Raw genomic sequence first — 24,848 nt, 5'->3', positions numbered from 1 at the left:
CGATAAAATAGGGCTGAGGCAGGCAATCCTTCCCCTCTACTTAGCATTGGTGAGACATCTAGAGTGCGGGGTCCAGTTTTGGGCTCCCCAGGTGGACATGGACATACTGGAATGAGTCCATGGAGGCCACCAGGATGGCTGGAGCACATGGCATGTGCCTCTCCCCAGAGGTGCCCAGTGAAACGATGAGAGACAAACAGGAACGCAGGAAATTCTGGACATATATAAGAAAACTTTTTCACACTGAGGATGGTCCAACAGAATCAAACACAGACCAATGCTGCAGTTGGTAAGGGGAGACCAACACACAGGGATGAACCCTGCACATCTGGTATGGTCTAGCCCAAGAGCCTGGTCCACACAGCTCCCTGCTGGCACTCAGCCACTGGTGCATGCCACGGCCAACGCAACAGCTTCCCCTGCGGATGATTGCAGGCCACTCCTATCCTGTTTACTTGTTATGAATTGTTTCAGCATGTTTTCAAAAGCCTGCTTAAATTGTGGCAACGGCTCGTCTGTTCACAAACGGCTTGTCGAGGTCCTCAGGTGCCTGACCCCTTTCCTCTGCCGTCATATGCAGTCAGGCACCGACATGTAATCACCGGGCAGACCTGCTCTGGCAGACAGCTTAATTACAACCACGTGCTATTGGGGTCAATGCAGAATTAGAGATTGAACTCCAGGTAACATATGGCATAATTTACCATTACAGAAATATACTGGTGTCTTCCTGCCTTTCTCCCTGTCTGCCCAGTTACACACGGCTGCAAACCACATGCGGTGCATCAAGTCCAAACAGTCCTTTCCATGTGGGAGAAGGATGGTGGCAGTTCTGCTTTGTCACATTGAGCCCTTGGAATAGGGACAAGCTGGCCAGGCTTTCCCCATGGGATCTGAACTATGGGGACTACTGGCCCTTGTTGATGGCCTGTGGCCCCTTCAGATACAGAGTGGGTATTTTCCTGCGCAGAAACAAACAGTCATGTGCTAATTATGTAGCTTTGCTCTTCTAGTGAATCCATCACGGAGCATACCACCTTCAACATCTATTTCATTTTTCTCCTGATATTATTAATGGGATTTATGGAGACAAGCTTTAATCATTCATCATTATTATACCTTTTCTCTCCCCCTTTTAAAGTTACTGGCGAAACAATTAAGATGAACATTTCAACAAAAGTTCCTAGCTATAATTCATCTCTGGGAGGCAAAAAATCTTTTGTCTCGTTTAATATGTACACATAATTTATTTACTGTGATTAAATGAACAAGCTTGGAGTCCTCTTAGCTACAGGCTACCTCATCTGGATGTGAGGTGCTCTACCTACCTGTGGGGAGCAGACCATCCCAAAAGAGCATGTTTTACTCTGAAATCACTCATTCCGATGCCATTGAGTGCCAAAGATGAAAATAAGCAGTTTGGCTACAAACCTTTTTTGCTTTTACTTTGGGTTCTCCTTTTAACTGTTTGGTACCAGTACCCTCATCAGGAAGGCAGAGAAACTGTGCTGGGAGCCTCACCAGGAGAAATATGCTGCCTTTTGGACATTATAGCAGAGAACAGCCTTTGCTTGGAAAAATGCAACATCCCATCTGAAACACCCTCTAACTGCACTATGCACCAGACCATAAGCTAACCGAAGTCCTCCTGTTTGTTTCAGTGACCTTCAAATAAAGCCTGATGTGTGCATGTGCGCACCTGCGTGCAGACCCACAGAGCATATGTGAGCACCTGAGCAAAAGGGAGGCTGTACCATGCTATATATTGATCCCGACAACTAGAAAATTAATAATATGTATTATTCTTTTACTATACTGTGCATAAGTTCAGTAGCAGCTCTTAATTCATGCATCATTATGAAAGGCTTGATGGTTATGATGTGCTTTTTTTTTTTTTTTTAAAGTGTTTTCAGCATCTAACATATGCTTTCCTTTCAACCCGAGACCTGTTGGCCATTTAAGGCTGCCGGCAGACCTGCCAGCGAGGCACAGTGCAGAAGGGTGACACTGTGTGCACCAACAGACTAACGTTTCTGCAGGGAGCTGACGGATGGCAGTGCTGGGAGGCAGGTAAGCAAGGGCAGAGGGAATCGTGGTTCAGTGAGGCAGAAACTGAATCACAAAGCCTGAGATTTAGAGGTTCTCATGCTATTCATAACAACTTCTCCCCTTCTTCCCATGCTGTGGAAGATTTATGTTTCTAGATGGCACCATCCAGAGCAGGAGGCCTCCATGAAGCAGCTTTTGCAGTTACGCATATTCACAGCTCGATGTAAAAGAAAGCAAAACCAGAGCAATCACTGGGACCTGTTACACAACGGTAAGAAGCAGCCTTCAACCCCAGCCAATTCCTACTTCACCTTTTCATCCACTTCCTACAGCCTTGGCCACACACACTCCTAAGTTCATCATCGCTCCCCCTTTCTACTGGGCCACGCGACCATCTCAGTGACTCCAGTCCTGCTGCCCAAGCGTGGAAGGTGATTAACCAAGTCTGCGAACAACTCGCTTCTGGCATACAGTATCACAGCTTCTTCCCAGCCACTTTGGTTTTATTTGTCCATGACTACAAATGCTAGTATTCAGCTACGCCGCTCTGAAGCGCCACTCATATGCTGCAGGAGAAAAACACAGGAGGAAAATAAAACCTCCAGTCAATGTTTGGTAGGATATTGGCAGCAAAAAGTGAGAGTGCCCAAGTGACGCATTGAAGCCCCAAAATACCCTGTGCAAAACTCCAGAATCTTTAGTAGAGAAGCCAAAGGGATGCTGCAAAATGGCCGTAGCAACAGGCTTAAAAAACAAAACAAAAACAAAGGAAATCTGAAATTCACAAAAGAAAGAAAAGAATGCATTGCGTTAACATCAGGGTAAGGTTAGAACATACAAGAATGCTTCTAAAGAAAGCTTTAAAATGAGTTTCATAATCTGCTGTGATTCAAGGAAAGGACTCATTCGAGACATCATTCATCTTGCACTTAATTGTAAGCACATGTTGGGGGACCAGCCCGAAGCAAGTGATTAATTCTCCGATTATTTCACAGGATTAGAACTTCCCCCCCCCCCCCCCCCTCAGGAAATGTAGTGTTATTGTGAAGCCCATCCAGACATGCTATTTCATAATTAATACTAAATAAAAAGTGAATTCTCTCCTTTATCTAAATAGTTTGCTTTGGCTCAGCTAGGAGCGGCAATTAGCAAGACAGCCTCCCTGAACGTATTTGATCTGCTACAGGGTTTCCTGCTGTGTATCAGAACAACAAACCTGATTTCACACAATCCATGCAGTTTATGTTGGCTGGTTGTGCCATAATTAAAATGATCATTCCCCGTCCCCCTCCCCCTCAAGGGCTATGTTTTTATCCTTGCGTTTTTTTGTGGAGAGGCACACACATACCTAATTTAGGAGTTTTGTTGATTTACACTTCTGCTCTTTACTGGTTTCCTTTGTAGCATTCAGTGTTTGTAGTTTGGTGCAGAAATTGGGACCTGTTACCATTTGTGTAATAGGTCTGTTTTATTAGCAGGAGTAGAGGAACAGTTCCCATGGAAACGTTTCCCTGTTTCATGGTGTGCTTTTCCTGGGATTTTCAAGGTTGTATAGGGTGGGCTCTGGGGTGCTCTGCGGCTTTCTAAATGGGCACACACAGCACTCTGTGAACGCTTTCCCCTCAGCAGGGGGAGAAAAATAACGTATTTTTAGATTGTGTATTTCCTCTCTTATGAAGTCGAACGCCTGTGAAAACAGAGCAGCCCCGTGACACAGATTGATGTTTAGGCCAATTCCTACCACTCTGCCAACAGACCGGATCCTATTTTGAAAGGCCACCCTAAAACTCGAGTGTTTTCCTTTCACTCTCTGACCTTTACGCTTAAGCCATGAGCGATGCTATGGTTTAGCAGGGCTCAGCGCACTCGCCTGAGCCGAGATGTCCTCGTGTCACTAGGGACTTTCAAAGCTTCTTGGGAAAAAAAAAAAAACAAACCACAAACCATGCCATCAACCTCCTCCTGCTCTCCCACTGAGGTGTTCAGGCCCAGAGAACACCACTGCTCATGGGCCAACCCTGTCCCCTGGCATTTATCAATAGCAATGCTAAAAAAATTTAAATAAAAATCACATGTGAAAACCTTAAACCACCATCTTTTCTCAGACAGCCTTTCTCTGAGGCCTCTGTGATTGCATTACACACAGGTGAGTTGCATATAGGCTATACCACTAATTACCTAAATACTGCAGAAGACTCACCTGCAGCCTGGATCCTGGCAAGACAGGTCCCCATCCCCCTTCCCTTTGTCCTCTTTTCTTTCCAGAGTCTGGGGAGGGGTTCCCAATGTTATTTTTTCCTTTACTTTTTCATCTGAAGACTTATAAATAAATTATTTTTAAAATCTACATCAACCTATTCACAGTAGTGAGGAAAAACCCATCAAACAAACTTCAGAGTGCAAACCTCAGGGCCACAGCCACTGCATTGAAGAGCTAATTCTAACAAATTCTTATTCAAGTGAAGAGTAATTATCATGTTCTAACAAACATATTAAATTCATTATTATTATTTTGGCACTTCTTTGTGAACCAGGTGTTTAGGAAGCTGTTTCAGACAGAAGCATGTAATGAAGTCCCTGGAGTCCTTCCCCACCATCCGGTAGCATAAGAAGAACTACTAACACTTGGACAAGGCTGGAGCTACCCAGAGCTCAGCTCCAGCATGGCCAGAAAAGACCTCCTATCAGTACCAGGAGATGCTATGGTTTTATTTATTTTTCATCATCCCCAAGAATATTTCTCAGTTTCTAATTACTCCCATGGAATCATTTGAGCTTTCTCAGTTAAAAATAGATTCAAGTAAGGTTTATGTGTCTAGTCCATGTTCTCTCAAGTTTTTAAAACATCATAATATTTTTATTTATGCAAGACCATTTAAAACTTTATTTTCATTCACATTACCATTTTTGGGTTGTCTGACCCCCTGCCAAAGTCATCAGGAGGGGCCAGGAGCGTCCCATGTAGTCCTACTAAGCCTTCCCCTCTGATCTTCTTGTGAAGTGGCCCCACTATTTGGGCTTTTCATAACAACCAAAGTTTCTCTCCAACATATTGAAAAATCTCAGCCACACTGTGCTATTCTGGGGATTAAAAAACCATGAAGAGTCTGGAATCACCAAGGAGGAGGGGAGAGAGGTGGGGGTTTTTTATTAAAAGAGAAGATGATTTGCTCTTTCCTCCTCCCGCGACTTCTCTTCTCGTTCCGCCTCGCTCCCAATACTGCATATATCAGATCTGAGTTGCCAGCTCTGGCAAACGCCACCTCGTGATTCCCTTCTGGGCCTGACTGCATGGACTAGAAAGTACCATAACTGTGAGGCAGCTCAGCAAATGCCTGTTTGCTGGCTGAGTAAAAAAAGCAGAACCTCTATTTATTAAATCCAGGCAGAGCTGCCATTGAGTCAGCTGTTCTTACCTTCAGGTTTTTGGATGACCAGAGCTGCAGAGCTAGTTACTGGCTTGGGGATGTTCATGGCTGGGGTCCCCATGTACATGGTTCACCTGAGCCTGGAAAACACAAGTGTGGAAATATAAAGAGGTCTTGACATTATACACCTGGCAGCTGCATTTGCTCGTCTGTTCTGCAGGAATTCAAAATAAACGACAGCCTCATCAAGATTTTTCCCCCCTTGAAAGTGGGGAAAAATTGGCTGAGCCACTTTTTTCTCTATCAAACTGGTGAGGTCAGTGTAAAGAATTCACACCACTCTGGGACTTATTTCAAAAAATGTATAAAGAATTAAAAGAACCAGAGCCCTGGCAAGACTTGTATTTGTTGGGGAGGTACCTAACAGCAACACGGAAAGCCTGTGGGGCATTTGGGAGGTTAAGGCAGCATGCAGGAGCATGGGGCAGGCTGCCGTCCCCATGCTGCAGAAGCTGTTTGGGCTGGCTGCGCTCAAAATGTTAAAAAGGGCACACTGGCCTCCTGCCGTGTTCATAAACATGTCCATCAGCTGCAACCTTTGGGGAACAGGCTCTACCGAAACCATTCGGTTGCTGAAAAACACATTGCCATCCTTTACCTTCTAAACTTTCAGCAAAGCAGCTTTTCTCCACTCCAGAATGTAAAATCCACTCACTACACCTGCTATGTGAGTGCTATTTAAAATTCACTCCCATAGTGAATTTTATAGCTCATTCACGCTCAGCTCAGAAGCTGGGAATGGCCCCATAACAACACATGCAAATTTTCTACTGAAGCAAAGTTATGCTAAAAACAACTGAATGAGGAGTCCATGAGGCTTGGCATGATTCTATTTTACTGAAAAATGCCTAAGCATGTGGGCAGAGAGCAAGACAGATGAGATGAAGTCCATAACTACTGCAGCAGTGTTTATTCATTAGCACAGAGACCTATCAGCAGGCTACAGGACCCCTCAAGAGCATGAACCTCTTCTCCACACTCTGCCCACTTTCTCCTCTTAGTAAGCTGTATTTTTAGGAGCCCCCATGGGATTTTTTAGCATCAAGACATTGATTGTACTAAGTATTAGTCTTTTGTCCCCAGAAAATTTAGTGCAAGTTTCCTGCTTGCTGGCACAAGTCCTTCCGCTTGCACCTTCCTCCAACACACACAGCCCACAAGAGAGCCCAGTACCGGGGCAGAGATGCGGTGGGCACAGGAGCCCACCAACAGCAGGACACAACCAGCCTCCCCCAGTACCACAAACATGCCTGAGTCTCTTACCTGAGGGAAACAGCTCCAGGAGCTCCATGTTGCACTGTCCTCACCTCAAAGCACCCTGTGCAAGAAGAAGGGCCCCACACAGGTGTCCTGGGTCTGCCCTTGCAGCACAGCTGAGGGCTTAACACATCGCACCTGGGGCACGGGGCTGGTGGCAACCTGGAGCTGCCGCATGATGCCTCAACTGTCTACATATACTACATACAGTAGCTACCTCAGCGTAGAAGATAGAAGGAAGTCCATGCATCTGGGATTTTTTAAGACACCTGGAAAGAAAGTGAACAAATATCCACAACATGCAACTAATTTCTCAACCAAGCAGGAAATATTTCAAACAGCTCCTTCAAAGCAAACTGCATATGAGCCCAAGCACCTTGCGGCTTCGGACGTTAAAGGAGAGCAAACAACGGTGAGATTCTATAATTTATTACCGTTGCTAAGATGAACACAGATACTTGATACCCAATCGTATGCAGAACTGTAAAAAAATAGTTTTAATACAGTATCAAAATTTACACAAGTGTAGTGTCAAAAGACCAGTGTCCCTCAAATTAGCCCCTGCACATACGTACTGCAGGCACAAGTACATGTTTTACATTTTTTCATACATACATATAGATATATAGATATATAGGAATACAACAATTTAAGTTTAACTATGCAAACAATATGTATGGGAGAAAACAACATGTAAAGATAAGAGACAACTGTGTGGGCTGGGTTATACATAAGAAATTATGCAAGAGTGCAGAGTTTCAAAATGGAAGGCCGGATTCTGCATTTCCATCGAGGAGATGGAGGGAACAGGAGTGTTGCCCAAGAAGGCAATGCTGGATCAGAGGCCTTACATCGAATGGTACCAAGTCAAAATAACAACAGAAACCAATGTAATTACTGCTGCAAATTAACACACTTTTTCTGAAGACAGTTAGCAGATTTACATCATACTCCTACGTAACAAAAGGTTGTACAGCAACCGAGCTACAGTCCACTGCAAACAGCCCACGAATACAGCATGTTGCAAGCTCAGAGAAAACAGAGGCTCAAATCTTAGTAACCAAGAACAAACCAGAAACCCAGGAATTGTTGCATTCCTATTTTTTTTAAAACTTTTATTAGTCTTTTTGATGCTCAGCTATGGTAAAAAGTTAAGCAACAGCATTCAGTCACAAGCCTGTTGCACATTCATACATGAAACTATCATTTCTTTTAGATATACACAAAATACCTATCATTGCAATTCAATACACACAACTAGTATCATACACATAGATAAAAATAAAGTAAGCACATCTAGGGCGCCGTCTGGTCAAATCTCAGGCAATCTGAACAAGAGCTTTCTGCCTTATAATAATGAAAGACATGCTCCGAGTATAATAGAACCTTTTTCTTTGAAAGAACACTACAGTGGCAAGAAAAGCTTTTTTATAATGCAGTGCAATCTTTTAGATCCTTATAGACTCTTGTTAAATAAACCAGCATGTCTCCAAATTAAACAATCCTGAAAATTGAAAGATAACTTCCAAAAAAAACTCTGATGGAAATTCTGATTTGAGACCTGTAATAGTAATACCTAAGTATTCTGTTCATTAAAGGGCTGCGAACATCACACACGTCTTCAGAAGATGTGCAAAGTGAATCAAAAAGAAAGCTATCTTTACTTTCATTTAGAAAGAAATTGTGTTTTACTACAAGTACTGTAGTTATGCTACACTACTGGCTGGTTAGGAGACTTTATCGTCTTTTAGCACCTCCAAAGGCAGGTATTCTACCAAAGCAAAAAAATCATCTGGACATTGCCTAAGCACCTTTAACCATAATTTTACAGACTGCAGTGTGAGCTACTAAGAAGTGACTTTCTCAAAACTGCGGACACCAAAGGCACAGTTTATCAATGTCTCTCCAGTCTGATGAAAAACCTCTGTTAAATCCAGTGGAAAATTTGTTCAGACCTACTAGCGATTCACTGTAACTAACCAAAATAAAACTTATTTCATGTAACTCCTGCAGAATCCCATTTATATTTTAGTTAGGATGGAAATACCTCAGTGTTTCTAAGTGTGCTGTGTTGAAGTGGCGATGTGGCGGCAGCGTTTCACTAGCCAGTATACTGAAACAGCAGTATTCGGGGGACACTGACAACATGGGCTCCTCTGAAAGACCTCTGTGTAGAATCGCTACTAGTTTCCAACAGTCTCGTGTAGTGCATACAGATACCCCGTCGTCAGCTGGGAAGTCGCTGTGGACACAGTCAGTTCTTTCTCTCTCATCGGCAGTTCAAACTCTTTCTCTTCAGAGAGGGGACTCGCTCGGGGCCTTTTACATAGGTCCTTTATACTGATTTCCTGACAAATGTTGTCTAATTCCAGGGCACGACCCTGCAGCATCTCCAAGTTTCCTCCACACAACCTAAAGGGATGGATGGAAAGAGATCTCATTATCACCAGTTATAAGATGTACCGGTGTTCATATAGACATGCACGTGGAAACACCACACGTTCATTAAGCAGACCATGCAGCACAGGTAAGAACAGAGGGGAGGGACACACAACAGGAGAAGAGACTATGTCTCAAGAGATACAACATTCCTGACGAACACAAAAAGCACATGCTTCTAGGTAGAAATGATTAAAAACAGACAAATGAACTAGCACGTGCATCACCAGGATATTTTGTGCTTCAGGTACAAGACTGAGGACATTTACAGGCCTCAACTGAAACTTTGCTCAACTATTTCCCAAACCACATCTCTTGCAGAATGCAATTCAGAAGCACAAAGCTCAGTACAGAGGAGTCTAAACATTTCTAGTTTAAAAAGCACAGAACAGTTCTTCCCTTTTTCAAAGAATTTACTTGTTCTCTTAAAATCAAGCAAGGCATTAAAAGTGTTTGCTTTATTTCATTTGTTCTTCCCTGAGATCAGAGGAATTGTGCATGTAGTCACTGTTCTATACATGCTTGTGTGTTTTCTTGAACCAGAGCGAAATCTGCAATTTAGCAAAGTTAGCAATGTTTTCCTTAGTGTGGACGATATGTTATAAAGCTTTCCTTCCTCATACTCACATCTATTCCCATTCATGATTGCGTAACATCCATGTTACAATTATGGAATTAAAAATGCAGAGAAGTTATAAAAAAAAATATTAGGAAAGTATTGTAGAATGATTTTATTTATAAAAAGATTGACCGAGTACAAGCAGGAGAATCAGTAGCTTGTGTCATATCACCAGGCATCTCTTCCAGGGGCCACCAGAAACAAGAGTGGCAATTACCACCATACTGTGTATTGCAATTTAAGATTATTTTTGTTTAATAATAATCAACTAGCAACCAGCTAAAGTATAACCGCTACTAAACCACTCATTAATCTCTGGAGCAATAGCGATACGATGACTGTCAAGAAAGACAAAAACTGTTTTCCACTGTCATTATTTATTATTTGTATTTTAACAGTGCCTAAAGCCCAGGAGTGAACAGAGATTGCATTGGCTGGAACTGAATAAAACACAAAGCAGCCGGATCCTGGGAAGTCGACATCCTGAAAAGACAGTTCCTACAGCTGATGAACAAAGGCAGAACAACCCCAAGGCCCTACTGTTATTCTGTGCAAGAGATGGGAAAATAACCCAGTTCCTCTGAGCCTTTGCTGAAGAAAAACCTAAGTATAAGCATGAAAAACAGAAATGCTCCAAGACTGGAAGCAATGAGACTACAGTCTTACTACATAGGGCCAAACAAATTGAAGTCCTTTAAAGGGAACTGTCTTTAATACTAATAGGTAGGCATAACTAAACCCTGCAAACTTTCCACATGACCAGAAACTTGCAGCCTGAAATCAGAAGGAAAACAAGTGGAATGAAGTTATCATCATAAGAATATGCATGTGTTTTAGCTACGCGTGCTGTATTGTGAAACACTACGCCACGATGAAAGCATGAAAAATGGGTTTTTAGTGAAACCTCCCAAATCAGCTGTCCATGGGAGAGCCATCGGAAATGGTAGAGGGCTGGATTTGATGACACAGGTGTTTCTTTCTGATCTTTGCTGATTTTCCTAACTTATCAAAAAGAAGGGCCTCTTGGATAGCTTTTGTGAGAAGGCACATGGTACCTACATATGCCTTTCAACAATTTTTCTGGTCAATAAACATTAGGCAATATTTACCAAGCTGCTAATGCTGACACAATAATAAACTAAAAGGTGACACTTCTAAAGTCCTTTATTTCCAGCTGAACAAATGACCCCTGATTGCTGGGAAGGCAGAAACGCACACGAGACAGCCCTGGAAAGCCGACACCCTAAGCAGAATTGACAAGATGGGGTCAAAAGGAAGAGTCTCCTGCCATTTTTATGGGTGGGAAATAGAGACAGCTTTATCAGCAACCACTTTTGCTTGTGCATGCAGTGCAACAGATACCTGGGTCTCGAAGGCATCACAGTAATTTTATTTGCCTCCTTTTCAGAAACATGGGATGATGTAGGCTAAATTTCTGCAGATTTATCACCAAACTCTCCTTTTGTGCTGGCATACATGCAGTTCTTTGCACAGTCATGACAGCTGTGCATATTGCTGCCTTCTGTGTACGTATTTGTTTGGCTCTCTGCATTGTATATGCATTTTGGATTTGCATATAAGGTTGTTTTCTTTCAGTCTCTAGTTCAACACTGAACTTGTCACAAGCAACACTAATGCAATTGCTTCGCATTTGCAAGCACTCAAGACAAAATGTAATACTTGAGCATTCCTGAATGTGCTTTAAATAGTTGTGACAGAGTAAAAAGCCCCGTACCAAAAACTTCACTCAAAATTTTGGCAGAAACCCTGACTGAATAAAGGGCAACTATGAAGTTCACGATACAGTCATGGTAATTCATTTCTAGCTTACTTCCAACACACCGGAGTGAAAGGACGGAGAAATCTCCCTGGAAGCCAGGCAGAAACCTGCACCCTAACTGCAGGTGACAGCAGCTACGTCACCTGCGGCTGCGGTAGCATTCAAGCTCATGGTACTTCACGCGCAGCGTGAAACACTCATGGAGATCTCTGGGGTCCCTGACCCCCCTTGCCCAGCTACCCCAGCAATCCCAGATGGCATACCCCATCTTTCCCTTTGGCTCCCAGCCCAAGCGAGCGTGCTGCAACCCTGTGAATAAAACTTACCGGTAAGAGGAAAAATCACGAAGAACACCCCTCCAGACTTAACCCAAACACTCCCGTGCTTTAAAATGACCTCCACGCTCACAAATACATGATAAACTACCTCTAAACCTGCTGCTACATATTGCTACGTTCTCCTAAGACAATGCAAGTATATAAATACAAAGGAAAAACATTCCCAAATACGTTGTTGATGAGGTGGTGCCAATACCATATGCACATCCTGAGGAGAGAATTCCCACATCCGTTAGCTTAATAAAAGATAAACATGATCGTATAATACAATAAAGTTCCTACAACATACATCCAAATTGCATTTTGGTACCAATCAAGACTATGTACCCAAACTATAGAGACCAAAATGAAACTTGTCATCATTCCACTGTTTTCATAGGCAAAACGACGCCATGGCAAAGCTTTCATGTAAAACACCCACAGTGCATAAAGCTGGAGCAAAACAGTGAGCTACAAACTGGAAGGAACTGCAATGAGAATGCAAAAGAAAAGAAAAATTATAATTAGTTTACCACAAATCCACTGTGCTTTTAACAGGGACTAGATGAATAGAAGAAAAAATAAGAGCAGAAAGGAAATAACCAAGTATTTTAAAAGTATAATAATGTATAAAAAGTCAAATCAGACATAGATCATAAAAGTCAGAAGAAAAGGTAGCATTTCAATGCCAGCAGCAGAGCTTTGAATGGCTGAGGAACAGAGAGACAAGGCAAAATACAAGTATATATTCGGGATTTACAAAAATGAATTGATAACGTCAAATTTAATATATTAGCATTTTAGAAGTGGCATTACATGCATCATGAGAACTTTCATGGATTACTATTAAATATGTATTAGTTAGAAACGGCTTTTTTATCCATAAATTGCAAAGGAACAGCGTAGGCAGGAAAATACATAGCTGCCATTGTACAGGTGGGGAAATGGAGGCTGCTGGACTTCTTCATACTTGCCAGTTTTTTTTCTTATGAAGGATAAATTCAGGTCAGCTAGGTCACGCAGTATTTTATCCCAGATATATTATTGCACATAGATATTTCTGATCAATGCTGACCAACATGTTAAAATTATAGTGTTCCTAATACAACAGTAATCGCATTACAGAAACAGTAACTGACTTAATTTCCATATAAAATCTTCAAAGACATATTGTCAGCATTTAAACAAAAAAATATTTTGCACCTTCAGGTGTTTCCAGGCTCAATATGGAAAATGAAATTGAACACCTTAAACATACAACGCACATTTCTCCAGCCACAGCTTTTTCTGTCTCACTAAGGTAGTGGTAAGAGTTTTTTACAGCGTGCTGATTTAGATTTTCTCAAGTTTCCAAGACATGGGTATGTTAAAAAAAAAAAAGGGAAATTTTATTTTACAAATTTGTTTTGCAGCCACAAAAAGAGCAATAGTATTTTTAAGCTTTCATGGGCCTTTCCTGTGTATGGGCATACATATATAACTGCCCAATTGCATTTAAAGATAATAAGACTGATTCCAGTGCTCTGGATTTCAGGGCAGGAGGGATCATTAAATCTTTCTGCCTGACCTCCTGGGTACCACAGAACATTTACTTTTCTGCAGCAACTCCTATACTTAGCCTCAGACCTTGTCTTCGATTAAATCATACCTCAATTTAATTTGTAGATGGCATAGTGGAGTTTCCAGTTCTCAGGATAGGGAAACCCAATGCAAGTTTTGCAGGTAAGCCTGCGCCCTTGCTTATTCAGGCAGTCAGACTAGATAAGGATCATCATCATTCCATAAATATAAACCCTGGTCTGCAAAGCAAACCTACGTGGAATATGCACACCTCCACGCACAAGCGTGCAGTTTGGCGATATACTACTTGCAAAAAGAAACAAAGCCATCCTGCCGTATGAAGTAAGTATTTCTATATCCCTAGCGATACCGCCTGCACATAGGGAATAACCCCATAACCACTGGCAGGGTGGGGATTGCCAAGCCCCAGGCGCGGGGACACACACACGGCAATTTCTTCTTTCAACCACCCTGCCCTACGGATCAGGTCATGGAAGAGCCTTTATGAGAGCGGCTGCATGGCAAAGCTCTTCCCTCCCTTTCGCCGCTGTCTCTACCAGTGGCAGATTCACAGGCAGTATTTTTTGTTTTTTTAAGTCTCCTCATTACTCAGGGAAATGAGTTCTATTTCTATTTTTAGAAATTACCTCCCTCTCTTTTCTTATGGATCTGTCCCTTTAAAATATATTCCTGCTCTTTAGATTTCCTGCTGTACTGAAGGGGATGGCACTAACAGTGAGCTTTTGTAACAAAGACTATTTCTTTTTTGCAGGAATTACAAATTGCCAGATTTGTCAAGAAAAACAGGCTCCTTACTTTGGCTTGTTCTTCCTCCTGCATCGGGTTCTGCTAAGCGATGCAAGTGGGAGCCCTGTGTTCCCCAGAAAGGCAGGATCAAACCCATACGCTTCACTCTGGGAAACAGCAGGGTCTCCTCCCTGGCTGGGGATGAGGAAGGTTGGGCCGTTTAGCTGACAGCTCACTTTCCAATTCGAATAGAACAGTATCATTTATATCTATTTCTGCCTGCTGCAATACCTTCTAGCAAACTAAAAGCTGAGCTTTCCCATCATATTGAACTAAATTCTGTGTATTTCTTATCAATCTGTTTCAGCAACCAAGGTATCAGCTATTGTTCAAATATTTCACTTACACCAACCAACTACTACAGGTTGTCAAAAGTATGTTGTTAAATGTTCCATTCAGGGAAGTGTCTTTGCCAATGGCCATTTTAAGAGAACTACAAAAGGCTTTTTTTTTTTTTTTTTAATAATTATGTGTGATCTCTTGACAAAATTACTTGGCATAGCTTTATTTTCTAGGTAACAGCAGGTGAAATATATGGAAGATGCACACAGGACCTTGAGCACTGCTTGAACCAGGAGCTCCTCAGCAGCTGGGAACGATGGTTCTTCATACCTCTCCTAGGTAGGAGGGCGAGAGCAGCACACTCGCGGGCAGAGTGCTGCTGATGGGTCGTGGTCAGGGGATGGCCATTAGAGAGGGGACCTGCAGTTGTGTGCGTGTGGAGAGGGGCTCAAGCACTCTGCTGCTGCTTCCCCGTTTGGAAGCCAGAAAAACAGGCGAGGTGGCTGCAGGGAAGCCCTGTGCCTGGGTTTTATGTTACAGGAAGGGATCTGATTGCTGTAATTTGTGCACAGTTCACTTACATAAACCTATTTCCTCAGGCTTCACGGAGGACAAGTCAATGTCACCCAGCCATGTGGAAGATAATCGCTCTGCGCATAAACTCAGATGTCCAGGCAAGTCAATAGCACTACTGAGCTCTTACTGTGCAGTGTACATCTCCACAAGGCTCAAAACCAGAGGAAATATCTACAAAAGTCTCTTCCAGTTCTCCCCTGGAGGAGTGCAAACTTACCCTCTCCAAGTAACCAGTATGTCCCTGCAATGTCTGTATAGCTGGGGAATAAGACCCACTTAACCGAATGAATATTATAGCAGTTATTAGCTAATGAGTGAAGTACAGGAGAGAAGACAACCAGGAAACAGTCATGTCAGAGCCAGCATTAGGAGACAGGAATACAAAATCCTCTCCAGAGGAGCATGGACACAGCTGACGCACATGTGGCAGTGGGACAGTGAACTCAGCCAGCTGTCGATTCAGATAGCCTGATAAACCATTGCAAGAGCTTTCTAAGTTTCATTGACTGGAACCGTTTCACTGTTGATGTAGGCAAGAACTTGCAAATTTGCCCCTCTGATTGCTTGTGTCAATTGCTGTTTATCAATGCAACACAGGTCTTTGCAATTCAACCCTGACTTCAGAGTAAATCACCTTGGGTTTCATAGAGGTTTCAACACTGACCTTCCGATCATGGTGCATGTCTTCAGCCCAAAGTTCTGCTATTTTTATTATGAATATACCATGCGCATTGGCTTTATCTTTGCATTAAAGTATTTCTCTCTGCATGGGTTACGGGAATTTGTTATATTCCACTGGAGAACAAATATGCATCCTAGATGAAGTAGAAAGACTTTCTTATTCAGAAAAACACCGCTTTCAGCATCAAAGAAAGTAAGTACAAGTGTAAGTAACTGGGAGAGCAGCTACAGCTGGCATCGCCCCGTTGTAAGGGCTGGATCCCTGCCCCGAGGAACACACAGTCCACAGATGCAATGAGTGACACACAGAAAAACAATCCCGTTCATGACAGTAACATCCCAGTGGTGTCCACAGGAATGTTGCCAGGACAATACGACACGTGTTGAGTAACAGACACGACGTTTTGTATGGACTGTACCGGAGGAGCGTTACCTTCAGAGCATTTACCACTGAGTCAGATTGCTGAGAGGCTGAGCCATGTCCACTGACGCTAGCTGGCTCGTTTGCAGAGCAGTAACTCCCCTCCGCCCCTCCTGGCATCCTAATGGGATCCTTCGCAAAAGATTAAAAACTATTTAATAAAGAAAAGGGTTGGTAACTAATTAAAACAATGTATTTTTTTTTAAATTATTTTTTTTTTTTAAAGCTGAGAAGCACTGCAGGCATGTTTTTCTCCAAAGTCCCCCTCCTTCTGTGCCACAGTGACCAAGATCCACGTGAGGCAGCTCAAGTGCCACTGTTGAGTGTCACCCAAACACTCTGGCCCTCAAGGGTGTCTAGCTGGAAAATCAGGACACGGTAATAAAGTTTCTTATGTATGTATGTTGCCTCACAAAAGTGCTGTAAGGTTCAGAGAGATGATTCAACTCCAGAGGAAGGTTTTGAGAATGTCTAATTTTATCCCAATAATTCTGGAGGTTGTTCCTTCCACAAAACTCACATTTTTAAACGTCGCTGCAAGCTCAGCTGCAGCCGACCAGGGACAGAGCCGGGAGCTCTGGGCTGCCAGCTCACTCCTTCCCTGCCTCTGGCTGCCCCGGTGCGAGGGCATGTCCCCCCGCTCGCCTGCGAGAAGCCAACGGTGACAACATCAAGGGCTTTTTCCTCTCAGTGGACACCTGGAAGGGTTCTTCAGGACACTGCCAAACAAATGCAAGCTACCTAAACTCTTACACCTCAGACTTTGCAGGATGCAAAGCATCTCCTGGAATGACTGCAGTGCCGAGGTAACCTGAGCAAGCAGCCGGCTTCAGAGGAGTGCTAAAAATACTCCTGCTGCACTCACAGACAGCAATGGGATAGCTGCACTGACAGAGACAGCCCGAGTAGACGCTTCCGAGGTGCTTTCAGCCTGACCTGCTCTTCACTGTCATCTTTCATGCAGAATTTTATTTAAAATAATGAGAAATATAAAGAAGAAAAACATGTCAAAGATTGAGAGAGAATAAGTTCCTTTCTTACAGAGTAAGAAACGCTGTAGGAAACATTAAGAAATAATGTAGCAGTAATTCCTGCCGGAATGTGTGGGAAATGCGTTTCTGAAGGAAAAATAATGGCAGTGGAAAGAGCCTCTGATCAGAATCAGTGCCCTGAGGTGCACTGATTTGCCCTGCTGAGCAAGCATATAGCACGTTGCAGTCTTTTTGGGGTGTCTATGATCTAAACAATAGGAAAGATGAAGGTGGGTGTGGGAGAAAAAGGGCACAGAGATGACATGAGGCTGAACTTCACAGATCCAGTCTGCCTGAAAAAATGTTCAGCTGACAAGTACCCCAGTCCAAAGCAAGTTTACATGCTGGGCATGACTTCGTCAGGATTTGCCCAGGCCTTTGTAACCAGCGCTGCACGGCTCACAGCGGTGCCAAAGGGGCACATCGCAGAGAGAACCCCCGCAACTGCTGAGCATGTTAGACTCGATCCCAGCAATCATCTGCACCCAGGCTGCAGGACTGAACCGCACACGTTCAAAAAAACCCTAAAGGCAATTAAAAAAAAAAAAGAATGCTGCACATACTAAGCCCACGGAAAAGGTACCTTGAGTCTAAATATGAAACTCCGTTTGATGCACAAACTCTCTTCCGGTGCCTCCCTCCTGCCAAGCAACAGGCGCAGCATAAACCGCAATAGTGGGCACTAATGGGTCTCATAATTAGGCTGACAATACCGACACACACTTAGGGCAGCGTGCAGTGCGTCATCCTACAATTCTCCACATCAATGACTATTATCAATTTGTATGGAGGGAGATTTAGGACTTATTTTTCTTTGGGAAGGATTTATAGATCTGTTAGTGACTGGGCAGACTTAATGCTATACTTTTGGAAAGGAAATGAAAGAGGAAGGAAAAGGGGTAGTAAAGCAGATTGGAGCAATTCTGGTTTAGGATAAATTCCCTCAGTCAGCTTTGGTTTTTTTAAAAAGTCAAAGTACTGACTCCAAGACCAGCAAAGACTTTGGTCAGTTTTGAACGGTAAAATATAAATATTGCTATTAAAAGCCAGGGAAAATTAGTACAGATTGTACATCTAAAGCCTCCTGAATATGAGAAAATCCAAAGTCCTGTGAATTGTGCTGTTGTCAGAGTTCAGGCCTTCCTCTGGGCAGCGTTCCTCCACAGCCTCTTCTGTGCCATCTGCAATGCATTGGTGTCTCTCTTCATGAGAACAAGAAACTTGTTGTGAACACACAGCTTTAAGCAGACAGCGTTCTCAACACATGTTGGTAGGAGACTGAAAATTAGTATTTCCCCTGTGGACATTCTTCTCCCTCCTCCCTCTATCCTTGATAAGAGACATAAGTTTTTCTTAAAAAATAAGGCAGGTTTTGCAGCCCTGAAAGCCCCATACTCTAGCTCAGGGACTTATCTCAGGTGAGGCCATTCCACAGAGGCAGTACAGCTTCTGCCTTCTTTGGAGGAAGCTTATTCCAGCAGATGATGGGGATGGGACCTGCCTGAACACAGGTTTCCCGTTCCTTGGCAAGCCCTGTGAGCCTGAAGACACTTCAGAACTACTATCTGCATTACGAGTTTCTGAGGCAGTGAAGCAAATCAAGAGGAAAAGGCACTCTGCCAAAGTGGTAGTGCCTAAAAACAAGGCGCTTTAGGAGACTAGAAAAGCATGTTTTTCAGACCTATCACCACAGCTACTGCTTGCCAGCGGGGAGCATGGCAATGTCTATCCTTCCACCAAAACTTGACCTGAGTTTCCTTGCGCTGAGTCCCATCTCTGCCACTGCCCAACACAGATTACAACTGGTTCCTGAGCAGGACTTGAGCAGCAGTTCTGTTCCCTTCCTCCTCTGCTCTAGCTCTACACGCTGCACTTGTGTTCAGCCACTCAAAGTAGGCATCCCATGTGTGCACATGTTTTGGACAGATCTTTTCATTTATTTTCCAGTAACAAAGCTGTGGAAGTGCAACCAAATCAGACAGAAGGGATGAAGTCATGGCTCCATAGTGCTGAAATCTCTATTAACTTTAAACATCTTGAGTAATTTTGAATGAACAGAGCTGTACAACACCAACATCTGAGAAATAATTTACTTTTTTTTTTTCTCATCCTACTGCCCTTCCCTACTGTCCCTGACCAGCCCTTGTGCCCAAGCTACAGCACAGTTTGCACATTCCCTCCTCTGAGTCTAAGGTGTACAGTGAGCAGATAATACTGCTGCAGAAAGCACATTGCCTGAAACAGGTGAAACCCACATAATATCCCGTGTACATTTTGCCACAAAGATAAGAGAGTGCAATCACTAAATGTGCAGATCCATTTTCTGTTGGAAGTAAATCTATAAAATATCTAATGCCAACACGTGACTAGTGAATAGAAAGCACAGGAAATCTGACTCAAGCCCATCCTATCACATAACAAAAAATTAGATGAATGGAAAGTTAGCATCTCCCTCACATTGACTGCAAAACGTTAAGGATACTCAGGCCATTCTCCCATAGTGCCAGAGGCAAACCCTGCACTGTACCCTGGTCATGGTCAGAATAAAGACCCCTGTGTAGAACAGGGTACTCTTGGATGGAAAGAACTAATCATGAGCCTTTCTACTTGAGCCAGTGGAAAACAATTTTTTTCAATCCATACTGTTGCTAAAGAGAGTCATGAATGAAAACCGCTGTAGCACACTACATAGCTCAAGTCAGTGGCAGTTTATCTGCCAGCCCCTCCGGAGGAAGCATGCTGCTTGCTGCCTGATTCGCAACCTCCCCATGGCATGCAGGAGTAGTCGAGGAAGAAAAAGCACAGTCCATCTCTGCCCCAAGGACACTTGCAGTCACCTCACCAAAGCTTCTGAGAGAACACGATTTTCCTGTCCACTGGGCACTGCTCTGCTCACTTACCATCGGAGACCCACCTCAGCAAATGCACAAGACCTCATTCTCCAGTTGCCTTTTATCCCAGAAGCAAGTGGTTTACCAGGAAGTATATCCTTCCTGCTGGCTAACTGCCACACCAGTTCAATCACTACCTGATTTTCAAAGCTTTTTTTGGATTTCCCCAGCCCTCAATTTCCCCATTAGCTTAAAGAAAACACAGGCTGTGTTTGTCAGCTTGTTTCAAATAGGCAGGAGAAAGGAAAAATAGAAAGCAATAAGCTGCAGTACGTTGCTCTGCTAATGCACCAAACAAAACAGCAACAATTTTTTAGGGAACGTTCCTATCAATTAAAATACACAATTTTTAAATGCTGCAGTTATTCACCATAATTCCTGCTCTCAAAGACCTCAGCAGAAACCTCTACTCCTGCATATCGCTGCCGAAATCCACATACCCTCACAGCACGTTTGAAGCATGCTCAGATTTCTGAGTGGCCAAAACCATTGCTGGCTACACACGTTCAGAAGCAACCATTTTCAGCAGGTCCTTCATAAAGTTCTTTTGCTAATGAACCTATAAGAGAAAAAGGCTCTGGGCTGTAGCACCTCCAAATCTTGGAGGCCACACATATAAAGACCACCACTATTTAAAATATGAAAGATTCAGTGGACTTTGCTAGAAAATCATGGGTACAAAGTAACTCCAGACTTTTGGAAAGTACTCTGGAAAAATAATACTCTGTCCTTCTCTCCGAACTGCAGCTCTTTTTGTGCACCAGGTTTTCCTGAATGTCCACCTTCGTAACATCAAGCCCGTAAGCTCTTGCCATTCAGCCTGCACATGCCCACCAACGTGGAAGCACTATACTTAGGATGCCCTGAGACAAAGACTCCAGTCAGAACCTCAGCGGTTGTAAGCTGAAGTCACTCCACTAATGAGTGACTATTAATTTAAACTGAGGATGAGAGCACATGAAAGAACAGGGTGGGTGGATCCTGTTGATTTACTTTCAGCAAATCTTTGATGACATGATTAGGTAGCAGGTTTGTTCAATGGGTTTTAATTACATTTTGGTGGAAGGATTCCCTATTCTTCTACACGCTATGAAAGGGAGGAGACAAATGGTATTGGATCGTGAGTGACACAGATTTTACAAAAAAAATACTAACCAAACAGTTCCCATCTTCTAATTTCATAACTAAAACCATACCATGCAGAGGGAAAATTAAAAAACCACAGATCTCAGCAAAAAAGATTTGGAAATGGCTTGAAATAAAATGTGATAATCTAACTGAAGGGGGAAGAAAGAAAGAAATGGAAAGTGTTGGAAGTGCTTAAAAATAAACTAGTGTGTGCCTAAGGGTCACGCCTGCCATTTCACACTTAAACATACCAGGACTGGAAAAGGCTAGCAAGGATGCAAAACCCAAATGAAGTGCCTGAAGCAACAGTAGAATTGAAAGAGAAACAACGAAAAGAGATGGAAAAGGACCAAAAGACTTGGAAAGAATGAGGGAATGGAGGCAGAAAAGCCCGTGTGAGAGGGAGCAGAAGGGCTGTGGTTCAGCCCTGCACCACACCTGCCTCACGGCTTCGGTGCTGCACGCTGTGGAAGTTGGGAGCTCAGCTCCCTGCGTCCAGCCTGGGGCCTCACTGACCCATGCAGTTGTTCGCTCAGGAAGCAGCATTCTGGCAATGCTTCCTTTCCTCTTCATTAAAAGGTAAAGCTAAATTACAAGGACAAAGAGTTAGAAGGGGGAAATGTCTGACAATTCTCCATCTCTGCCTCTTGCTCCCTCCCCCCACGAAACAAATAAAAACTGAAGCAATTTAAATTGGGTGGCTTGCCAAGAATGTCTTTTGCAAATGGATTCTCTGTCATTATATGACAGATGTCCACATTTCCGTAACATTTCAGCTGAGCTTATCAGCCCTGAAATACTACCCCTAGTTAATTGACATGTGGATGCCAGATCCTGATCTCGCTTTCCCAGCGTAAGACATGGAGAGCAGTTATGCACCACACCAAGTCTGGGAGGACACTCCTGTTCTCGGTTGTCTAAAGTTACTCACTTGACGTAACAGATCTGGCACAGCCCAGGAAGCTGTAACTGGGATCTGAATCCATTGTTTGGTCCCTACATATTTTCTTAATTATGGCCGAGTATCTTCATTACAACAGACACTATGTTCTGGCTAGAGCACCGGTCATACTATCATGGTGGGGTTTTTTTATGTTAGCGGCACAACTCAATCCACAGTGATGGTGTAGTTTCACGTACATTTTCAGGCAGCAGACGGTAGCGGCACTGCCAGGGCCCGTGTGCTGCAGAGAGCTTTTCGGCCCCAGCCCCACCAGGGAACTACTCCGGCCTGAAATCCAGCCAGCAAAACAGAAACGTTCTCGCTCAAATCCTTTTGCCTCTATGCACTGCTGTCACGCACCCTTACCTACATGAGCGTTTGAGAAGCAGTACAAGCTGCACACCCGGCACAGTTTGGCATTCTTAACAGAAGACCCAGCTGCACAGCATAAATCTTGGAAAGTATCTGCTTTCTTGCATGAAAATCCTATTTGTGGCCAGAAACTGAAAGGGTCTGGATCATGTCTTGTTACATGCCGTCTGAGAGAAGGAAAAAAACCACCACCACCACCACCACCGCAAAAAGAACAGCAAATCACAACTCTCACCAACACAGCAAACCTACAACCCATCTATGGCTTCTCTTAACTCTTAAACCCGCTACTGTGCTATAAACTGCCACCAGAACAACTCTGCAGCACAGGCAGAGACATTAACAGGCTTAAGTGAATACGCACATTTTTATACCTTTTCTATTATCTGATCAAACTAAATATTGACTCGATGGTGGTACTGCATTTCCCCTGACAAAGAAGCCCTCAGGTACTGCAGAGTGAACTAAAACTCAGATTCCATTTGAACAGTGATGGCAGCACTTAAATCCATTTTCTCTGGACATGTTCTTGCCACTAAATATTAATAAAACCTTTACATTAGAGGTCTGTGGGGTTTTGAAAAGAAAATTAGTATGTATGGAGGGAGACAAGCAAAACAAAAGAAACTGGAAAAGAACCACACACCTAAGTGACAGATGAAAGGAGTGATTTCTCTGAAGAGGGTGTCAACAAATGTGCCAGTGCATTTTCACAAGTGGTGCATAAGCAGAAAACAGGGGAAAAGACAGGATACTGAAAGCAGAGAGGAAAAAGAAGAAAAGTGTAGCAGGAGGACAGAAAAAAGCCTCAGAAAGCAAGGTAAGGACTCTGCGGTAAAGACCTGGCAGAGGCGTCACACTCACGAGTGCAAGTCATCACCTCCCTCATACTAAGCGCGGTCCTGCAACTCCCAAACCCTCCCAGTGCTCCAGTACGCCGTTGATGAGGTGTGATGCGAAAAGCAAAAGGCACTCTCTTACTGAAGCACTGGTGAAATTTTAAGGCACAACATTGCAATTGAGTAAGAGCAGTGCCAGAAACCTTCATCAGTTGTCGAGCTCATTGTATATTTTCAGCTGATTTGTCAAGAGCACTGGGTTTGGCTCAACGCCCAACAAACTCCCATTCCTCCCATTAAATGGAATGGAACCAGTGCCAGGAGCTTATGCATTTCCATCCCGTGTCCTTGTCTTCGTGACAGGGCCTGATCACTGCTGACAGCACGTTCAGGGTGTTACTCACAGGAACAACAATCCCCCAAAACAAACTCATGCAAATGCAATGCTGAGGTAATCAAACGCAAAGTCAGAATAAGCTTGGTGTCTACATTTCCTTCCTCTCCCCGAAGCAATGACTTTCTTCAGGAGGAAAGGTGACTAAGATATGCCAGGAAACATGAACCCTTGTCAGTCATTATTTCTTGTAATAAAGTATCCAGAGATACTAGGAGATTTTTCATAACTCTACTACAGATCCTTGTGCCAACAAAACCAAGCGTAAGACAAACTTTGACCTGTGTATTTAAAAACAAAAAAAGCAGTTTGCAGGCTTGCTTACCTAGTTCGTCCCCTTCAAAACCTCACAATCAGCGTATTTTGTTTCAATGACTTTTGCAACAGCTACAGGCTTAAGCACTATTTTCTGGTTTTGGCACCCCATCTAAGACATTTTCAATGAACTCAACATGCACAATATGGGTGTTCCAGTCTTCGGCAAGATTTGGTAATGCATTTCATGGGTCTCCACCTGAGTGCCTCAACCACAGACAAATGAAACATACAGTCTTTTAAAGGTTTTGCCCACAAAGAATGTTCTGCACAATTTATCCCCCCGTGTTGTTCCAAACCACAAGAGTATTTCTCAGGTAGGTTTGATAACATTTGCCCTGAACTCCATTCTTGACAAGAAAATAATATTCTTTATCACTGAAGATCAACCTTTGTCCTTCCTATTGAAGACTGTCTATGTGCTAATGGACAGACATTTAACCATCGTTACTGTCCTCCTTTTCCAGATCAAAAAATTAGGGTACAGAGAAGTTACATGACTTGCTCAAGGTCACCTAGCAAGTCAAGAGCTAAACAAGAGCTATAGAGGCCCTTCCAACTGTCATATTATAAGTGAGAAAAAAACCCCCACACTTTACTTAAAATCTGCCTTAAGAAAGGAAATCGCTAACCTGGGACTGAGATCTTTTAGCTAAATCTTAGTTTATACAAATGAATAAATCTGAGCCAGTGGATTTTACTTCTTACTACATTTCACT

General features: G+C 43.2%; 1 protein-coding gene across 1 annotated transcript in view; it reads right to left on the bottom strand.

Annotated features, from left to right (window-relative positions):
* Positions 1 to 9,056: 9,056 nt before the first annotated feature.
* The window catches only part of CCDC85A (coiled-coil domain containing 85A), a 78,620-nt gene continuing 62,828 nt past the window's right edge, over positions 9,057 to 24,848 (bottom strand). Inside the window, exons 4-5 of the mRNA XM_010282706.1 lie at positions 16,229 to 16,348; positions 9,057 to 9,146 (exon numbers count right to left, since the gene is read on the bottom strand). Coding sequence (XP_010281008.1) covers positions 9,057 to 9,146; positions 16,229 to 16,348 — 210 coding nt within the window. The remainder of the gene's footprint in view (positions 9,147 to 16,228; positions 16,349 to 24,848) is intronic.

The sequence above is a fragment of the Phaethon lepturus genome, unplaced genomic scaffold, assembly GCF_000687285.1.
Source record: "Phaethon lepturus isolate BGI_N335 unplaced genomic scaffold, ASM68728v1 scaffold2662, whole genome shotgun sequence".
NCBI lineage: Eukaryota > Metazoa > Chordata > Aves > Phaethontiformes > Phaethontidae > Phaethon > Phaethon lepturus.
The sequence above is the reverse complement of the archived record's forward strand: the minus strand, read 5'-3'. Positions and strand labels throughout refer to the sequence as shown.